Source organism: Solanum stenotomum, chromosome 9 (genome assembly GCF_019186545.1).
Source record: "Solanum stenotomum isolate F172 chromosome 9, ASM1918654v1, whole genome shotgun sequence".
In the NCBI taxonomy this organism is placed as follows: Eukaryota; Viridiplantae; Streptophyta; class Magnoliopsida; order Solanales; family Solanaceae; genus Solanum; species Solanum stenotomum.
Window position 1 is genome coordinate 843537 of NC_064290.1, and position 21184 is coordinate 864720.

General features: G+C 30.7%; 2 protein-coding genes across 4 annotated transcripts; one reads left to right on the top strand and one right to left on the bottom strand.

The window, feature by feature from the left end:
- Positions 1–10863: 10863 nt before the first annotated feature.
- On the bottom strand, positions 10864–13352 carry LOC125875483 (pentatricopeptide repeat-containing protein At4g18520, chloroplastic). The gene has a single exon (XM_049556462.1). It carries the CDS (start codon positions 13111–13113, stop codon positions 11248–11250), a length of 1866 nt encoding a protein of 621 aa, XP_049412419.1. The 5' UTR covers positions 13114–13352; the 3' UTR covers positions 10864–11247.
- A 434-nt stretch (positions 13353–13786) lies between these two features.
- On the top strand, positions 13787–17611 carry LOC125877846 (D-amino-acid transaminase, chloroplastic-like). 3 transcript variants are annotated; one of them, XM_049559121.1, is made up of 6 exons: positions 13787–13803; positions 14165–14218; positions 14310–14374; positions 15531–15706; positions 16157–16830; positions 17205–17611. In XM_049559121.1, exons 2-6 carry the CDS (start codon positions 14182–14184, stop codon positions 17300–17302), a joined length of 1050 nt encoding a protein of 349 aa, XP_049415078.1. In that variant the 5' UTR covers positions 13787–13803; positions 14165–14181; the 3' UTR covers positions 17303–17611. The 3 variants fall into 3 exon arrangements, with proteins under 3 accessions (XP_049415078.1, XP_049415076.1, XP_049415077.1); XM_049559119.1 differs by lacking the exon at positions 13787–13803 and having other exon boundaries at positions 13895–14218; positions 14307–14374; XM_049559120.1 differs by lacking the exon at positions 13787–13803 and having other exon boundaries at positions 13897–14218.
- The last annotated feature ends 3573 nt before the right edge of the window (positions 17612–21184 follow it).

Here is a 21184-nt window from a genome sequence, read left to right on the forward strand (position 1 = left end):
AAGGCAACCTTATAAATCCGTTTGATAAAAACACATAAAATAAATTTCATTATAGACAGTGACGTTGATTCTAAACTCTATTTCTCTTCTTTGTATTCTTTCCATCAAATTAATTCATTATTTCAATTTTCAACTTGAAACATGTAATTTAAAGTTTAAAAAAAAATATTATAATTTTTCACCCACAAAATTTTAATCGTATTTTCATGTACAAATACAATTTTAACTTTCAATTACCTTTTTTTCTATATTAACTTGGAATTTTACTTTTTTTTTTAATATCAACAAATTAATGACCACCCCAGTATCTGCTAATATATTATATACTAGATAACTAGTAATAACAAGAGAATCTTAATAACTCAAAAGGTTCATTATTTGACATTTCAACTTATTGATAATATTTCATTTTGTAATTTTTATTCCTTTCTCTACTATCAATTTATTACGTATTATTTATTTATTTTTAAAATGAAGGTAATCGATAACAAAAGGTCACAACACCTTCAATTGACCATTTAACTTATATTTTATTCATATTGAATTCATTCTATTGAAGCATACATAAAGTAAAACATTTCCACTCATCTTACATTTTTAGTTTGAAAGTTTCAGAATCTTGTCTATGTATTCCTTTTTTATAACAAAGGAAAGCATGTCCTATCCTAATATCATATGCCATTTGATTGAAACAAGTTCTCTATTGCTAATCACTCCTTGAGATCAAAAACAAATCGAACCATTATTAACTATCGTCTATCTGAGTAATTTTAACTTCTATAACTTTACAAATATTATGTATTTGAAAAGTTATAAAATAAAGTTTTTTGTAAGTAAAATATGTGGATGGATTGGTTGAATTATTGGGGTTATGCGTGCGTGCGTGAGGAAAAGTGCAGGTATTGGGTGTGTCAGTGAAGTAAATGAAAGGGAAGGAACAGAAAGTAGTTTTAAAATAGGAGAAAAGTATAGAGTTAAATTAAAGAGTAAAAAAAAAAAAACAACAACAGATTTTACCATCTATCCTATAAAGCTGCTTCATATCTCTTCTGTCAGCACACACACTATATATATAATCCAATTGACAGAGACAAAGGTTAAAAATCCATCCAAAATACCTGCTGCATCCCACTCTTTTTTCCTACTCCCCTCACCTTCAATTACTTACACAAACTTATCATTTATTATAAACATCTTAGAACAAATTTTTTAGAGTAGTTTTCGTGTGATTTATACGTCACGAGTTTAATACATAAAATAAAGTAGAATTACGTAAGAAAAAATTATTCTTAATCAGAAGTTTTAGATTTAAAAATCATGTTCTAGGAGTTGTGTTGTTTTCAGAAATGATCTTGACTTAATATGTGTGTAAACTGAACATCCTGATCAAGGTTTTAGAGTAGTAACAAAATTATTTTCATGTGATTTACAAATTACAGGTCATGAGTTTTATCAGTACAATAATATATTAATTAAATGTTTTCGTTTTTGAATAGAGGTTTTAGGTTTGAGTCGCTGAAAATGAAAAAAAAAATTGTGTAAGGGATCTCCATTTTCACTTATAAGTCTTGTAGTTCACGCGATCTAAATTGGTCGAGTCAGTCTTATAGTTCACGATTGAAATTTAATTTTGTTGAATATGTGTGCATACTGAACATTGGGTTATAAACAAAAACAACAGTAGTAATTAGGTATTGAAGCTTGTTTTAGGGTGTAGAATGACTATATAATATCTTATTGAGGTGCGGTTTTTTCTTAGACCTTGTGAGAACGATATATTTTGTGCAGTGGCGTATACTTTATATATATATATATATATATATATATATATTAGTAATAGTTTGTATATTGTCGTGTATATTTAAAGTATAATGTATAACAGTTATACAATTATAATTAGTATGTAGATAGGATACATAGATTACTATTTAGTAAACATGCAGGGTAAAATTTCTAAAGAGTCAACACTATTAAAATTTTCTTTTGTTGAACTAATGTATAAATATAAAACACCAATATTTAATAAATGAAAATGAAAAATAAAACCATTTAATATTCTCATTGAGGCTTTAATTAGTCATATAATAATACTAATAATTTACTATCATAATTAGTGGATTGAGTGATCCAAGTTGAAAATGACAAGGTAAAGTCTGAAACAATTGATGACCATAACGAGACAATCCGTGAATAAAATGCTAGCATGCCCAAGTTGCTTTCAAACTAATTGAAGACAAATACAATAGAATATTTTTAGGTATACAAATAATGCATTCATAATTTTCATATTCATATCACCATTAACTTTAGCAGTATAATTATTCTCATACAACCTTTCTTATTCTTCGATTTTTGTTATTAAATGTTATATTTTGTGTTTCAATAATTGTACTATTTTATTGTTGTTACTGTTCCGACCTCGCTTCCCTATTTTCACTTTATCAAATGCCTTCTTTGAGAGATGGTCTAATAGCAAACAAACTCTCTACTTTCACACGATAATAAGAACATACATGTAAAATTATATTGAATATGTTATTATCGATGTTGCAGTAAGAAATTAAAGAGAACCGTTTGTATGAGTAGAAGAGCATTTACAATGAGTTGCCGTTATTATCAAACAAAACTCACGGTGATCTAGCAACTTGCACTGCAAACTAGGAAACTCCAGAAATACCCCGGCCCCCCATGCTTTAAAGCTGCTCTTTTATAGTCAATTTTTTTTTATCATTAATATTTGTCCAACCAGTTGTATAAATTAAAAAAAAGGGTAAAAGGTCACATATATTCCTAAACTATTTGAAAAGGTTTAGAAATACCATTCGTTTAAAGTTTGGCTCACTCGTATCCTCGCCGTCCAACTATTCTTCTAGATATGCCCTTATGGGTGTTAGTTGGTCTGCTGGACATATCCAACTCATTTTCCATTTCTTTAAATGTCATATGGAATTGTCATGTCATTTTGACTTTAGCACATGACATTTATATGAAAATAGAAAGTGATCAATTATGCCCCTAAAATATTCGAACGCATAAACACCTAATCCGACCCATAAATCAACCCCCCTTTTAAATAAACTACCCGACCCATTTTCAACAATTTTGTTTAAATTTTTATTTTTTTTGATAAATCCCGAAAATGAGTAATTGATTAATAAAAAATATGAAAAATATGAAAAAAAATATAAAATTAACGCGAAAAATTCACAAATCAACCTAATCCGATCCATAAATCAACCACCCTTTTAAATAAACTACCCGACCCATTTTCAACAATTTTGTTTAAATTTTAATTTTTTTCGGTAAATCCCGAAAATGAGTAATTGATTAATAATAAATAGGAAAAATATTTAAAATATATAAAATTAACGCCAAAAATTCACAAATAAATATTGTAACCTTAAATTCAACAATTTCAACAATTTTTTAAAAAAAAATTCGGTAAATCCCGAAAATGAGTAATTGATTAATAAAAAATATAAAATTAACACCAAAAAATCACAAATAATTATAGTAACCTTAGATTTAAAAATTTCAACAATTTTTTTATTTTTTATTTTTTTTGGCAAAACCTGAAAATGAGTAATTTATTAATAAAAAGTAGGAAAAATATGAAAAAAATATAAAATTTACGCCAAAAATTCACAAATGAATAGAGTAACCTTAAATTCAACAATTTCAACAATTTTTTTTTATTTTTATTTTTTTCGATAACTCCCAAAAATGAGTAATTGATTAATAAAATATATATAAAATTAAAAAAATTAATTTGATATTTTTTCATATTTTTCCTATTTTTTATTAATCTATTACTCATTTTCAGGATTTACCGAAAAAAATAAAAAATTAGTTGAATTTAAGGTTACTCTATTTATTTGTGTATTTTTGGCGTAAATGTTATAAAATTTTTTTCATATTTTTCCTATTTTTCATTAATAAATTACTTATTTTTGGGATTTGTCAAAAAAATAAAAATTAAAAATTGTTGAAAATTTTGAATTAAAGGTTACTATATTTATTTGTGATTTTTTGGCTTTAATTTTATATTTTTTTCATATTTTTTATTAATCAATTACTCATTTTCGTGATTTACCAAAAAAAAAATTAAAAAAATTGTTGAAATTGTTGAATTTAAGGTTACTCTATTTATTTGTGAATTTTTGGCGTAAATTTTATATTTTTTTCATTTTTTTCCTATTTTTCATTAATAAATTACTCATTTTTGGGATTTGTCGAAAATTTTTGAATTTAAGTTTACTAAATTTATTTAAGATTTTTTGGCGTTAATTTTATATTTTTTTCGTATTTTTCATATTTTTATTAATCAATTACTCATTTTCGGGATTTATCAAAAAAAAAAAAAAATTTAAAAAAATTGTTGAAATTGTTGAATTTGAGGTTACAATATTTATTTGTGAATTTTTTGTGTTAATTTTATATTTTTTGTCATATTTTTCCTATTTTTTATTAACCAATTACTCATTTTTGGGATTTATTGATAAAAATAAAAATTTAAACAAAATTGTTGAAAATGAGTCGGATAGTTGATTTAAAAGGGGGGTTGATTTATGGGTCGGATTAGGTGTTTATGAGTTCGAATTTTTTAGGGGCATAATCGATCCCTTTCCATTTTCATATAAATATCATGCGATAAAGTCAAAATAACATGACAATTCCATGTGACATTTATAGAAATGAAAAATGAGCTAGATATGTCCAGGAGGCCAACTAACTCCCAATAAGGGCATAACTAGATGAAAAGTTGGACTGCGAGGGTATGAGTGAGCCAAACTTTAAACGGAGGGTATATCTAGACCTTTTCAAATAGTTTAGGGGCATATTTGACCCTTTATTTTAAAAAATATATTACTATATGATTTCACAAAAAAAATTATTTGGTATATCACAAGATGATAATATAGTTGTTTATTTGATTATCGTAACCATCTCATTAATACCTTGAGTGTACACCTGTAATCTGACATTATAATTTTAAATCAACATTTGAATACGTAATTTAGGTCATAAATAACTTGTGTGTGCATGGATTAAATTATTATAATATCAAATCAGTGTTTGAATATGACAAAATTATCGTAACCATCTCATTAATACCTTGTGTGTGCACTTGTAATATGACACTATAATTTTAAATCAGCATTTGAATACGTAATTTAGGTCATAAATAACTTGTGTGTGCACATATAATATGAAATTATTATAATATCAAATCAACATTTGAATACATGAAATTTAGCTAGCGTTTGATTCTAACTTTTCAAATATTTTTGGCAAATTATATTTGAGTGAAGTCTTACAACGTGTTTGGCCCTAATTTTCTCAAAAATATAAACTATTTCAAAAATTATGATTTATACCCATAAATTCTAAAAATTATTTATAATACCAATAAATTTATATTATAATTTTATAATAAATATGTTCCGTTAAAAAATAACCTTATAATATAATTGATTACAATCAACAACAACAAAATAACAATATAGACAAATAATACATTAATCACAGATTCAAACTTGTCACTAATTCAGTTATAATTATAACCCACTAAACACAAATTATTCTTTTTTCTTAGTTCTATCACTCAAGTTAGAACTCAAACTTTTCCAGAATAAATAGTAACAAATATTAGTTGAAATTAATAAATAATGAATATTTTCTTATAAAATATAAAGTTTGGGATAATTTTTTTAAAAAAAATTTCCAAATATTAAAACTTGGCCCACATACTAAGTTTTTTTAATATTCGGAAACTAATGATTCTTGAAAAATACATTTACCAAATTATATAACCAAACACAATTTATAAAAGTTTTTTATAAGTAATTTTCAGGCCAAACATATCATATATATTCTGATTTGGATGAGGATAGATAGATACTTCCTCCGTCCCTATTTACTTGTCCATATTTCCTCTTTTAGTTCTCCCTATTTACTTGTCCATTTTGACAAATCAAGAGAGGACAATTTTTTTTTTCCTATTATATCCTCATTTAAACTTCTTGAAAATTTCTAAGTTTTAATTCATCCTTTTTGAAATCATAATTAATAAGGGTAGAATTGTAACTTTACTATGCTAATTATTATTATCTTAATATGTGTGTCATTTCTAAAGTAGACAACTAAAAAGGGACCGAGGGAGTATTAAATAAAATAAAAACAAAAATAGTTTCATGCATGGATCTCATCATCAATCAAATCCATCACTCACTATCAATACGAATAAATAGAGATAGATGGATGGATGGATGTATACTACTATTTTATTAGAGACTCGTCATGAAGAAAAATCAGATTTTCATATACAAAAATATTATTTTTTCTTAAAAGAAAAAAAAAGAGTAGGTAACAGGCTTTATATCAAATCATCTCTTCAATCTGCATGCACCTATTCTATAGCTACTTTCTCCCACTTACTATACTTACACAATTACTTACTCCCATCAGTAATACTTCCTCCCACGTATAATATATAAACGTGTTATTTAATTTTAATTTCAAAGACGCATAATAAATTGATATAAACATCATGTGATGTCCCGTAATAAAATCAATTGTTGTTGATATATACATAAATAAATAGTTAAATTTATATAGAATTGAACAAAAAGCGAGACACATACGACATACTATTTAGTATCTACATGGCAATTTAAATATAGTACATTATAATACATGTAGATGTTTATGTGTTTAATTTTATATAAGATTAAATGCTTATTTGTGTACATCTAAAATTGAAGGACATAAATGTTAGTTAAAATAAAATTAAATGATATATTTATCGAAGATTAAAATTTTAATATATCATCATGTGATGATAATTCAGTGCATATAAAAATAATTATTATAATTACTTATAAATGTAAATTAGGAGCTAAGTAATAAAATACCTTTTGATTTCTTAAATTTAATAAAAATATTTTTATAATAAATAAATAGAAATAAACTAAAGGAACAGTATATTGATATATAAAAAAGGAGCCATCTTTTCAATTGGCCACTCAACTCAAGCCTAGCTACCCTTCACACAGTAGTTACCATAAAAAGCCAAAATATTTCTCTTTTTTGGTTGCTGCAAGGTTTATCAATTTTCGAATTTCACATTATTCATTTACTGCTCCCGTTTTAATATGTTTATTTAATTTTAATTTAAATTTTAAAAAAACAGTTAAGATTTTAAATTTTGTGATCATAAAAAAAAAATGTATAATATATTAAAATTGAAATTATTTCTCAATATGCATTTCATTTGATCAAAAAAAATATTTCACGAGGATTTTCTTTTGTATTTTGAAAAGGACTAATTGCTATGCCACATTGCAACATCGAACATTTAAGTTGTTATGAATATTATTACGCCACAGAAATTAATTCTTTATACAAGTTCAAGTGAAAAATTAATTACAATTCATGACTAAACAACTTCGAAACAATATTATTAGAAAAAATCTCTTTATGTAAAATTACGGAGTTATATATATAATATATTCTTCGAATCGTACTTATAAAATTATATTGGATATACTATACTCAGTTGTTATTAAATATGCATCTTGTTTTTCACCGTTGCATGAATTTGGCTTCCGACACCGGTAAAAACAGTTGACTTTTTTACCTTTTTTTCCTTTCTTTCAAATAGTAATAAAATCAACTTTTTAATTTCACAAAAATACTTTATTAAAAAACAAAAAACAAAAAAACAAAAAAAGCTCAAATATCGAGAAAATTAAAACTGTACGAGAAGATTGAACAATGACGGTAACCTGAAGTCAGCCGCCGCCCTCCAACTACGACGTTTTATAATTATTTATTTTTATTGTAATTTAAAAAAATAATGTTCAGAAAAAAATAATATTTATTTTCTGTTTGGCGTGAACAATTGGTGAATCCAATTTTCTCGATTCTCACTCATAATATTTTACAGTATGATATTTCAAACTAAAATAGAAATAAAAGAAAGAAAAGAAGAAAAAGTAGTGGATTTGCTGCCATTAGAATCAACCATAATAGGAAAATATTGGACTATGTTTCACCTCTCATTTAATACAAAATTTTCCCCTTCTCCAACAGAAAATCCAAAAAGAAAAATGTGATTAAAAAAATGAGATTAATCTATAGTGGATTAATTATTAGAGTATTTATATAACCAATCCAAACTGGTTTTATCAAAATGTAGTAATTGTTGTTGTTGTGATTATTGAGCGAAAAAAAGAAGAGGAACTTTCGCATATAGCTACTCAAAAATAATCTAATTACGTTTCAAAATTATAATTTGCTAATTATGATTCGTAGCTATATGTTATAGGGAGGAGAGTGGCGAGCGAGATTGGGAGAGGGAGGAGAGAGTCGAACAGGAGAGTGGGAGAGAGGTGAATTGTATATGTATATCGATTAGATAATTATATATTATACATATGTATTTGTATATTCTGGCGAGAGAGATTGAGAGGAGAGAGGCAAGCGAAATTGGGAGAGGGAGGAGATAGGCAAGCGAGATTGGGAGAGGGAGGAGAGAGGTGAGCGAGAGAGGGGAAAATAATTTGTATAATTCGCATGAACGAACGTATAATTCACATATGTTTGTATATAATTGAGTGATATAAAGTAAAAAATTATATAACTATAATAAAATTCGAAATAACGAATTAATACAAACATAAATGTATGAACTTTAAACAATTATACAAATTACATTATACTTTACAAAATCCAAAAACTACACGTTTATACAAACTTTAAGAAGTTATACACAAAAAGATTGAATGTATCTGATGACAAAACTGAAAACCAAAGGAAATCATCGTTATATACAAATACAAATCAAACAAAAAATTGTTAGCTGCGAATTATACAAATATGGCGAAATATACATATACAAACGTGGCTAATATACAAACTCGAAGTCAGCCCACGCAATTAATGTATAATGTTAGTTGCGAGTGATAATTATAGCAAACTATAACTATGATGAATAATTAAGTAGTATAAACTTGTTTAACCGCGTAATTTTCCAAAAAAGGAGGAGGAGAGGAGTGGAGAAGGAAGACTATGGAAATTTTATGAAAAATTTGTCAGTATAAAATTTATAAGTTATTACGAATGTTAGATAATAATTTAATATTTTATCTGTAAGAGTAAACCAGTATTACACATTTTTTAAGATAGAGATAAAGTTTAGGACAAATTACTTAACTACACTCCTTTACTTACCTTAATATTCATTTATTCCTACTTATTTCAAAATTTTCAAAAATCCCGCATGTATCTCGTGCACAACGCTATGTATCCTGCTATGTATCCTGTGCACAACGCTATGTATCCCGCTATGTGGAATGTATCAAACCTAATGTATCCCGTGCACAACGCTATGTATCCCGCTATGTGGAATGTATCAAACCTAATGTATCCCGTGCACAACGCTATGTATCCCGCAAACATTATTTTTAAGGGATTTTTGGTAAATAGAAAACTAGAAGGGATAAGATGTTATTTAGTATTTATAATATGTGGTTCCTATAATTTATACTAAAATTTATGTAAATTATCTTCCATCAATGTCAATATTGGGCTTGTTGTAGCATTTGGGCCTTACCTGATGAGACCTCCAGGAAAAAAAGTTGGTCCAACTGCTTTCCAGTTTGCTAACGTAACAAGGGCATAGACAGGTAAAGTCGAGGGGTTCATCGGACTCATGCTGTTTTAAATGGTTAAAATTAACTTATATTCTATGTTGAACTCCCTAGGACTTTTTCTAGAGTTAACTTACTCATATTTTAAGACTCTTTATTGAAAATTCAGACTCTTCAACTGAATAAAGGATTCAAATTACAAGTATTCCAAATGATCCCTTGTGTTTTAATGTTCATGGTTGACTTATTTCCCATTTTTGGTAATTGTAACATTCAATTTCAAACTTGCCGCCCCTTGTTTTAGTGTAATATTAACTTCCAAAAATGTTTTTACATCAAGGTAATAATGCAGCTTTTTTCTCTTGATTATCAGTTTCAAGTTAATCTGTGGGGGAATGTGTAGGCAGCTGTCCCTCATTACTGAATAATTATTTAAATTAACTGCATTTTTCAAGTGGATTTGTTAGTGAAAATTAAAGCTGATGGAGATTCCCTGCATAAGTTGCTCACATATAACTGAAGGATTAATGGCTGTAATGTGTGAGTATTCATATGGTTTATATGCTTTTTCCAGTTGAAGGAATCTGTCACTTCTAAGTGATGATATTGAGCTGGCAAAAGAGGAACTTATTCTCTTCTTCTCGTTAAGAACTGAGGAGTAGTTCGGTGTGAGGTAGAAGGTATGATAACTCCGAGATAAAATATAGGATTATTTAATCATGTGTTTGTTTGGAGGGTATAAGGTAGTCCTACGATTATTTGTCCACCATGTATATCTCATCAGATAACTAAGAAGCCGTTGGTCGAGAAAATTGATGTTTGACCTCTCTTATGCAAAGAGATATTACCTGTTGCACCAACTCAGCCACCTTACGGGTATGTTTGCTGATATCTCTACAGATACCTTTACAAGGTAGGGTAAGACGGGTACACACAACGTTCTCCAGACTCAACTTGTGGGATTATACAGGTTATGTTAATGTTGTTTTGAGTACAAGTTATACAATGTTAATAGTTAATTCAATCAATTTTTGAGTTCATAATCCACAAATTTGTAGGAGCTGGGGCATAAAAACCCAAGGGATATTATTTGCTGTGTCCAAAGATGAGCTTTTTGCTACAAGTAAAAGTTTTAGCTAAAGATTTGAAGACAAGCCAATGAATGATACTAGCATGTTTTTAACATTCAGATATTTAGTACACATAATTGTTGTTATAACCTTTTCTTTATCACTTCACTAAGAAAAAGTTTTAAGTATACATGATCTTAATATGACAATACGCGGTCGTAGGGACCTAACCTACGTATAATACAGAGTATCACTGAGGTTAGAAGATACAACGTTCGAATATTATGGACCTCTAAAAGCACAGTCCGATAAACTTCACCTCATTCTTACCGGCGAGGCAGGCTAGCCAGGGGCTACTAGTGTCCATCGATGGTCCAGAAGTAAGCCGATGACGAATAGCTATCAACCAGACTCTAACATGAAGCACTCAGAGTTCAGCTGTCATTGAGACATGAATGAAACCATCATTACACTGGGTATGTTGTTGTATTTTGCTGAAACTTCTCCAGGAACCTCATTTGAGTTTAGGTTATAGAACTATTTGGATGCAAGAAATACTTCGATTTGGACTTGATAGTTCCCTTATATTCTCCACATGCTGTGAGGACAGTAGCAAGGATATAATCATCCACCTCAATGCCCTCTACTTGCATACGATACATGAGCTTCAATGCCTCTCCACAGTTTCCGTTTTTAGCATAAGCAACAATCATCGCCTTCCAAGAAACCAAATTCTTCTCGGGCATGTTATCAAATATTTGAATTGCCTCAGGAAGATGTCCACATTTTGCATACATATTGATCAATGCACTGCCCACAAACACATTTGACAGAGCAGGTGTCTTGCTTATGGAGGAATGGATCAGCTTCCCTCTCTCGATATCTTCCAGCTTTGCACATGCTTTCAGGGCTGATGAATAAGTAAATGGATTCGGGGCTACGCCTTCACCTAGCATCTCCTTCAAGTATTCAAGAGCCTCGTACTCATGTCCTAAATGGGCACAGCCAGAAATCATTGCAGTCCATGAAACTACATCCCTAATAGGCATGTCCTGAAGGACTTTATGTGCTGCAGAATTTTCACTGCATTTGCAATACAGCCACACTAATGTACTTCCTAAATAAATATTATCTTGGAGAGAATTCTTGATAATTTGTGCATGCACTTCCTTTCCAGTTGGTAAAGTCCTAAGTAGGCCACACGCTCGAAGGATGCTTACCATAGTCAAGTTATTAGCAAAGATCTTTCGCCTTTTCATTATCCGGAAGAGTCTTATGGCCTCTTCCGCATGACCATTACGAGCATATCCTGCAATAATAGACGTCCATGTCACCGTGTTCCTTTTCCCCATCCCATCAAACACTGTCCTAGCATCATCTATCTCACTACACTTCGCGTACATATCTACCAATGAGGTGCCTATGAAGACATCCATTCTAAATCTATTCTTAATAACTGCAGCATGTAGTTGCTTCCCGAATTTTAACTCCCTCTCCTCCCCACATGCATTCAGGATACTACAGACAGTAAACTCATTAGCATCAAAACCATCAGAGAACAACTGCAAGAACATTAGTAAAGCTTCCTTCCCTCTCCCATGCTGAGAACAAGCAGTGATCATAGTCGTCCAACAAACTACATCAGGGCGTTTTATCACATCAAATACGCGAAAAGCACTTTCCAAATCCCCACATTGCGCGTAAAAAGACACAATCGAACTATCTAAAATCAAATTACTAAATCCACCCTTTATAACACCAGCATGAACTTGCTTCCCCAGCCCAAAATCACAACACCTCCCAGCCATGCTTAACACACACACATAGGTCTTCGAATTCCACAGCAAACCACGCTGTACAAACTCCGCGAAAAAATCCATAGCTTCATCATCAAACCCATATCTCAAATACCCATTAAGCATAGCAGTCCAAGAAACCACATTCTTCTCAGGCATATGATCGAACACCTTACGAGCATCATCCAAACGCCCAAATTTCACCAAGATACTAATCAAATTATTTTCAACGAATATAGTACTACTCGTCAAACACTTCAATACAATCGCATGAAGTATTTTAACTTCTTTTAAACTAGAACTAGATTGAAGCAAACGACCAAGCAAACTTGAGTCAGCCACAAAACTATTCACTGAACAAATTTTATCATCTGGAACTTCCAATTGACTTACTAATTCATCGTCTCTACAAAAACTTGCAGAAACATCAAAACGAGCTGAGAAAGATGAGTCTTTGAAAGAGAAACAGGGGAGTTTTCTGTCATCAGTATAGCTTTTACATTTGTGGGTTCTGAAGCGGCTTGTGTTATCTGAAGAGTAAGATGGATGAATTTGAAGAATTGTTGTTGGAAAGCAAATTGAAGGTGAAAACATGGCCTAGTATATGCTGTTGATAAACTAACAGCAAGAATCCAGCTTTCCCACCAAAAAAGACTCTAAATTTCCAAGAATTGAGAATTCCCCAGTAAAGTGGCTCAATTTCTCAAGAAAGAAGAACCCAACAGATAAATTTCAAGAACAAGCAAGAAGAAAAAAACAGAGCAAAGCAAGAATTTCCGAAGTTTCAACAAAATGCGTCAGCACAGCACAGAGGAGAAAAGTTGAAAGGCCCAAGATATTTTTGCCTTTTAATTCATTCACTCTGATGCATTTTCACATCGAGTCGGAGCTAGGTGAGGTTTCGTGCGTTCACGATGAATTCATAGCTTTTGGATAGAGCCTGTATTTGTATGTATATTAACTTGTAAACGCCAAACAAAATTGATTGACTCTTCTAATAAGGAAGGGACCTAAATGTTTATCACGTTAGAGTTGTGGTTGGGTTCGAACCCCTCTTAAGGTGAAAATTGAAAATTTGAGAAGGCGTGGGGACCGTTTTGTTTCCAAAATTATCTGTAAATATATCAGTTTCTTAGTGATGGTAGAACAAGTGAAGGGGATGGGTAAAAATGATTTTTAGAGGGCTAACTACATGATATTCATCTCATCAAAATAAAATTGTCACGTGCGATTAAGTGTCCACCTTGAACATCTCTAACAGAAGAGGTATATACATTTGATAAGGTACAATTATTGTCATTTTCTCTTCATTATACATTCAATTTTATGTCCAATAATGACCTAGAAATAATAGAAAAAAGAGCCTTTTGGATTCCAATTTTGAATCATACAGAAAAGCAAAGAGTAGTTGGACGGCAGCTCTGTCTTTAGCATCAAAACCACTTCTCCAAAACAATGTAGTAGTACCAACAACAAACGTTAAGACAAAAAAAATAGATTCTTTTCAGTTCTTTACACAAAAATATCAAACCAAATGGACTGTTTTTGTCTCATGTGTCATCTGTTTTCTGCTGCTATAAATTTCTGGTCCTTTTCATTTCATTCACCTCACTTTCAATACTCATTCATCTATTTCTTTGTAAAGTTTCAATCTTTTGCACTATGGCAGCCTCGAACTCGTCGTTTGATCAGACATCAGGTACTTTCTCTTTTTCTCTAAATTTTAATGAAATGTCAAAAAATAATTTGCTCTTTGGTGTTTGTGATATGTTGTTCTTTCTGAGAAGCAGCTGTAGCTGCAGAGACTAAGAATGGGGAAGATTTCTCAGTTCATGTGTTCTCGTCCTCCGCCGAGGTAAAAATTGTTAAATCCCTCTTTAAATATTTTTTCATGATATCAGAGTCAGAGTCAGATTCATCTGTTTGGGCTCCCAGTCCACACTCCAGTTGGGCAGGGGTGTGAAGGGGTGTTAGCGTCTCATTGGGGAATGGAGTAGTGGTTTGCATATATAGACTTTGTCAATCCTACTCTCGCTAGCTTTTGGGGTTGAGTTAGGTTCATGTGTCATAATTTTACAATCTTTAGCTTGACTAGTTAATGTTGAAATAGGAATTAAAAGGAAAAATAGTAAGAATAAAATGTTGAAAGAGTTAATAGATAATGGTTTCATTGTACAATAGATGAGGGAGAATGGAAATTGTGTTGCCCCTTTCAATTGGTCCAAGAGCTAGTATAGTGTGATGTCCATGGTGAAGGGTGGGCCGACTAGAACGGGTAAAAAAGAAGAAATGACAAACTTCTAGGCTATCAAGCTTTTGAAGAGGGGCTACATATTAACCAAATTCACATAGGAATGAGAGAGGAAAGTTAAGGGATTTTCAAGTTATAACCCAAGTTCACACGGTGCACGCGCTTTTGGGCTCAATGATTGGTAGCCCAAGGGATGAAGCTGTGAGGTCTGCTGGGCCAAAGTGGACAATACGTATCATGGGTTTGGACTGTGACATATAGTTATGGCAAACTCCAGTATAGTTATTGTGTGCTCCAAAACAAGTTTGAGTTTAAAACATATATAGTTCACCTCCTTCAATTACTAGTAGTTCCACTGTATTAGCTATTTAATTTGCGGAGATCATGCAATTCTTGCTCATAACTTAGCATTTATCTCACGGTTATTAGTATTTCCTGATGTAGTAGTTTATGTTATTTGAGAAAATCAAAGTAAATGCAGCTCGTTATATGAGATGAATCATGAATGAAGTTCAGCTAACTTGATTACTGCCCAACAGACTTAGTATTGATTCTTGGCATTTCTTTTACAGTGCTCTTTTTCACAAATTTAAGCTAGGGACAAATCGTGTCTAAGAGTTAAAAGTTAAAATTATCTAAAGCGAAAGAAATGAATCAAAGAAGTTCCCCTTTATGTGCAATTTTTCGACTATTGCCATTGACAGTCATCCACATTTTTAGTGCATTACGAGTTGAGTTAGATGTTTCTTTGCTGAGACAGTTACTTGAGAAGTTGCACGAGAAGTGGAATTCAGTGAAGCAGCAACCTTATCCGGCAATGTATTCTAGTGTCTATGGTGGAATCATTCTTGATCCAGCAATGATGGTTATTCCAATGGATGATCACATGGTGCATCGAGGACATGGCGTCTTTGACACAGCTATTATTTTTGATGGGTATGAATCTAGTCTAGCTCCTTAAACAATGATGTTATAATTTGTGATTTGATCTCTGAAAATATCAACTTTATGTTAAGACTCCATGAATAACTTGCTTCATTTCCAATCAACTCCAATGTACAATGCATTCCCCTATAAGTCAAACCCGCCCTCCCCAACAAAACAACAACACAACAACCCAGTGTAATCCCACAAGCGGAGTCTGGGTAGCGTAGTGTGTACCTTGGGAGGTAGAGAGGCTATTTCCTATAGACCCTCGATTGAAGGACTCCCCAACAAACAAAGTAAAGAAAAAATGTGCCTATCATTATATGAAAGTATATGCTAAAATCATTTTACATATCATGTATTCTTAGTGTTACTAAAGTAAGAGACACTCTATCAGAGCTAAGATCCTAAGCTATAAGTCTATGGTTGATTCAGCTTCTCTCTGGTTTTCTAATGCAGCTATCTGTACGAATTGGATGTCCACATTAACCGCTTCCTTAGATCAGCATCTAAAGCCAGGATCGCGTCTCCATTTACATTTTCAGAACTTAAAAGCATTCTTATTCAACTTTCTGCAGCATCAAAGTGCAGGAAAGGCACTCTGAGATATTGGTTGAGTGCAGGGCCTGGGAACTTCTTACTCTCCCCAGCTAAATGCCCGACATCTGCATTCTATGCTGTGGTGATTGATGAAGATTTCGCACAATGCAAAGAAGGTGTAAAAGTGATAACTTCTGCAATCCCCATGAAATCACCCCTTTTTGCTACTATGAAAAATGTGAACTACCTCCCCAATGTACTCTCCGTAATGGAGGCTGAGGATAAGGGAGCATTTTCATCTATATGGGTTGATGAAAAAGGTTATATCGCTGAGGGTCCAAATGTGAATGTTGCTTTTATAAATTCTGATAAGGAGCTTATCTTGCCTAGCTTTGATAAGATCCTAAGCGGGTGCACTGCTATGAGGTTTCTTCAGCTCGCACCCAAGTTGGTCGAGCAGGGACGTTTGAAATGTGTCAAAACAACGGACATCACAGTCGAAGAGGCCAAAGAATCTACTGAAATGATGTACGTTGGAAGCACACTTCCTTTATTACCTATCATCATGTGGGATGAGAAACCTATCGGTAATGGTAAGTCCACTTAACAAGTTTTTCGTCACTTCCTTTAAAACAAAGTTGTCAAAGTACACTTAATATGCAATATGCTACTCTTTCTGTTTCAATTTGTTTGTCTGGTTTTGACTTGACTTGACACAGAGTTTAAGAAATAAATAACACTTTTGAATCTTGTGATCTTAAACATGTCACGTAGAAAGTTGAAATTAAAGAGTTGCAGAAAGGGGAGAAGCATTCCTTTTCAAACGAACTATAAAGGAAAGTAAGACAAACAAATTGAAACAGCAGTAAAAGGAAGCTGGAACCCCTTGATATTAAAATGAGCTAAATATCGATAAATTGCAAGTTGCAAGCATAGGAGAGAAGAATAACATTGTTTATCGTGACAGGGGAAGTGGGAGAACTGACAATGGCACTCTCGGATTTACTTTGGGAAGATATGGCAGCTGGTCCGGAATCACAAAGAATTCCAGTTCCATATGCATAAGAAATCAATCTCAAATCGAAGAACAATGCTGATAGAGTATGCTCTAAAAGGATTTGAAGTTTGAAGTCAGTTTCATTCTGTTTTCTTCGTAGCCGGTGGTAGCAGCTACATATTCTTGGTTCTGTTACACAGAAATAGGTCTTAATAAGGTTTGTTTTGTATGTTGAGCTTCTCCAGCACTGCATAATGTTGCTTTTCAAGTATTGATCACTACCTGAAGTGAGTCAACTAAACATCTTGCAATGTATTGTTACATGAACTTTTTTCGAGTTTTATGTTTGGAATAAAATTATTAGACAAAGCTGAAAACGATACCAGACCGAGTACTGGATGGAACTCTGAACTGGTAAGATGAAAATGTGGTACAAAGAAAAGTTTCTCTAGTTCTAATAACAAGGTGAGTTTCATTTGAACTTATACAAATGAAACTTCAAAACTGTGTCATGAAGTTCAGAGACGAATCTAGAATTTGAAGTTCATGAGTTTGTACAACTATCTTAAATTAGTATACAATAACCATTAGGTTTATATATAAAAGTTTGGGAAAAGTGTTACAAAAAGTAATTTAGTGACTTCTAGTGTAGCAAAATAAAAAGTAAAGTGTTTTAATGGAATTTAAGAAAATATTAAAAAGAATTTAAAAAAGAGTAACCGTAACGCTCAAATCGTTTCGATATATGCATCTGTTAAAAGTGAAAACCGTCAACATTTTCAATGTAAAAACTACACTTAAATCAATTTTCAAATATCAATCTTTTTCAACTTTTATAAATTACTCCTTTAATTTATTGTCATTTCTGAAATAGCCTTTCTTCCTTTCCTATTTATCAAAAAGTTAATAATTTACTTGGTGCAAAAGGTGGAAGAAATTAAAGAAGGAAACAAAAATGGTAGATTATTATCATTGCAACCCATTGGCATTCTTGTTTGCTTTGCCTTTTGCTTTTATCGCGTTGTTTCTGTCTCTCCTCGGAGCACTCATATGGCTCCTCGGGTTCGTTTTCTTCTCTTACTTTCTCTCTCATTTCGTTTTTTTTAATCATTACATTTCACTAGAGTCACTAAACTATAATTGTTTTCGAAAAACATTCAATTTGGCATATCAAATGTCACTATAGTGTTTTCTTTTAAGTATATAACAAGGTACTAAACTTTGCCCAAGTATCGTATAAGATTATTGAACCCACAATATTGATACTTATGTAACCAAAAAGTCACTCAGATGGTTTAGTTCCATGATATATGATTTAGGTTATTCATAGGTACATTAATTATCTAGTTTCGCATAATATAAATGTGAATAAGGAATTTAAAGAGTTTAAGTTCTATTCATTAATGTTTTAAAAGATAGAGTAGGTGATTTAAAAAACTTATCATAAACATTATACTAATTTACGTGAAGTAATTAACCAACTTGTTTGCTCGTGATAAAATTCATTAATGCTATTATACTGTTATGCTGTCAATGTATATAATTATTTAAATCCAATTTTTGAATATGATTCCCCTATCGATTATGGGTTGTTCTTATTTTGATATTTTTGTTATGAATATAATGCAGGTCATTGTTGAGTTGTTTGTGTCCTTGTTGTATATGTTGTGCCGGAATTGGAAGAATGGCCGTAAAGATGGTAAAGCTTCCTATTAAAATCATTTTATGGTTCATTCAAAAGATCCCTTGTTGAGTTTAGAGTTAAATTATCAGATGCTCGATCACTCAAATACAAAAAAAAAAAAAAACTAATGACAATAAAATTGAGTGACTTTTCCTGATACAATATAAGGTTGAGTGATTTTTCTGAGATATAATTATCATTAGTTGAGTGACTTTTATGTTACAAAACAGAAAATTAAGTAATTTTCTAAAATGTTGAGTGAGAAATTAGCCATTTGGGCATATGTAGGATTTTCTTCTTTTTTTTTTAAATAGTACTTAGTTATAGTTTGGATTGATTTTACTATCCTAATTTAAAAAAAAAAAAAGATTTTACTAGTCCACTCATGATTAATCTAGTTAGAACCATTATCTATTCAATGGTGCTTTATTGCTTTATATCCAAAATGTTTTTTTTTTATTATTATTTTAGATGGACAACGGGTACCCAATGCTTGACATTTTTTTGTTTTATTTTTATTCTTTGTCCCAAAAAAAAAAAATGCATGGTTCAAGAAGTGGAAGAAGCCAATCAAGCTAGTAGACATTCTAACAAGTCATGTGGTGGATACTTTTGTTTAATATTTATCATAAATGATTGATTTTATATATTCCTAATCCAATATCCCCCCCCCCCCCCACACACACAAATTAACCTAACCTATCGGCATTCTGAAAATATAAGTACTTTAGTTTTTTTGTTTAAATTCGAAATTGTTTGATTTTTCTGATTAACCTGAGACAAATCTAGAATTTAAATTTTATAGTTTTAAATTTTGAATTTTCCATGATTTGATTTATTGTGTCTTAAATCAATTAGTTGACATCTCTTCATATATCGAAAGTTATTATTATGTAGAGAGATCAATTTTATTTTTTTTTAAAAATATATATTAAATGTTGGATTTTCTTACAATTTTGTTCAAGATCCTGAATTTATCAGTAGTCATATCAATAGCACTAAATATAGTCTTAGGTGCATGCATGGACAAAGATTTCAACCACTACACCTTAGGTAATCTGAAGTGAATGAAGGTGTCCTTCCACCAACTTACATTTTTGACAACTATTAATCCAACCCTAAGAGATCACAATGCATGAAAAGGGACTTCAAAATCTAGAAGTGTGTTCATATTATTTTGACTATCAGCCCCTCCATTTCAGTTTTTTTCATCTAATTTTAATTTGACATAAAATTTAACAGAATAAAAGAAGACTTTTAAATTTTATAGTCTTAAACTAAAAATAGACAGAATGTATCAGAATATCCTTTAGTCTTATTGCCTTATTAAGCGTGCAAAATTAAAATTAAGGAATTACATAAAAAAAAGAAAAAGATATTCTTCTTTAAACAGACTAAAAAAAAAATAACTTAAACCCATGTTGATATATATTAAATTTTGGAACTACGTACATACCACGGGAAAGCATTAACACTGCCATAAATAAAAGATTTTGCAGTAATTATTTAACGATAATAATAAATATGTATTTAGAACTAACCCTTTGTACAAAAATCGCTCTCTAGATACAATGATGTTAATTCAATTTTCGCTAAATTTTTCATGACAATAAATATTATTACTTAAAAATTATTATGATCACTATATTCTCTCTTAGCTTATTAATATAGTGTAATGGTCATAACATTAGTTCAGATAGTTTTGTTTAATTTTCTTTTTATGTGCTTTCTTTCTCTAAAAATAAAAGAATAAAATAATGTTGTAGTGGATCATAAAAAAGATGTCCAAGTACATTAAATCAAGATTGGAACTAGATTGATATTAATATTTTTTTGCTAAAAAAAGATATATAGGATATTGTTACTTTATTGATTAGCACCTCCTTAGTTCGTATTGGATAAAATTAAATACTATAATTACATATTAAAATCAAATAAATAGTACTATTCTTTAGTCCTAAGTCCTAACATAGTAGGACCAACTTCACGTGAACATACAAAGCTCACTGCATGAGAAGTCAGCCATATCCATCTCTTCGTATATTTCTTTAATTTATTTAATTTACAAAAATCTTTTGAAGCTTCCCCATGTTGATTAAACTAATACTATGAGTCTATGACAATATATAGTTTAATATAACAACTTGACATATTTATGCGTGAATTCAGTAATTTTTGTTTAGATCATTATTAAATCTTGTAAACTTCAAGTTATACATCTGATTTTAAAGTTACATATTGTATTAAAGATTATGCATATATCCTA

What these genes read in the sequence shown, in the direction of transcription:
- LOC125875483 (XM_049556462.1), bottom strand. Translation starts at nt 13,113, where the DNA reads ATGTTTTCACCTTCAATTTGCTTTCCAACAACAATTCTTCAAATTCAT.
- LOC125877846 (XM_049559119.1), top strand. Translation starts at nt 14,182, where the DNA reads ATGGCAGCCTCGAACTCGTCGTTTGATCAGACATCAG. An exon ending in GTCGTTTGATCAGACATCAG is followed by an intron (nt 14,219 to 14,306) that starts GTACTTTCTCTT and finishes CTTTCTGAGAAG; the next exon opens with CAGCTGTAGCTGCAGAGACT. An exon ending in TGTTCTCGTCCTCCGCCGAG is followed by an intron (nt 14,375 to 15,530) that starts GTAAAAATTGTT and finishes TTGCTGAGACAG; the next exon opens with TTACTTGAGAAGTTGCACGA.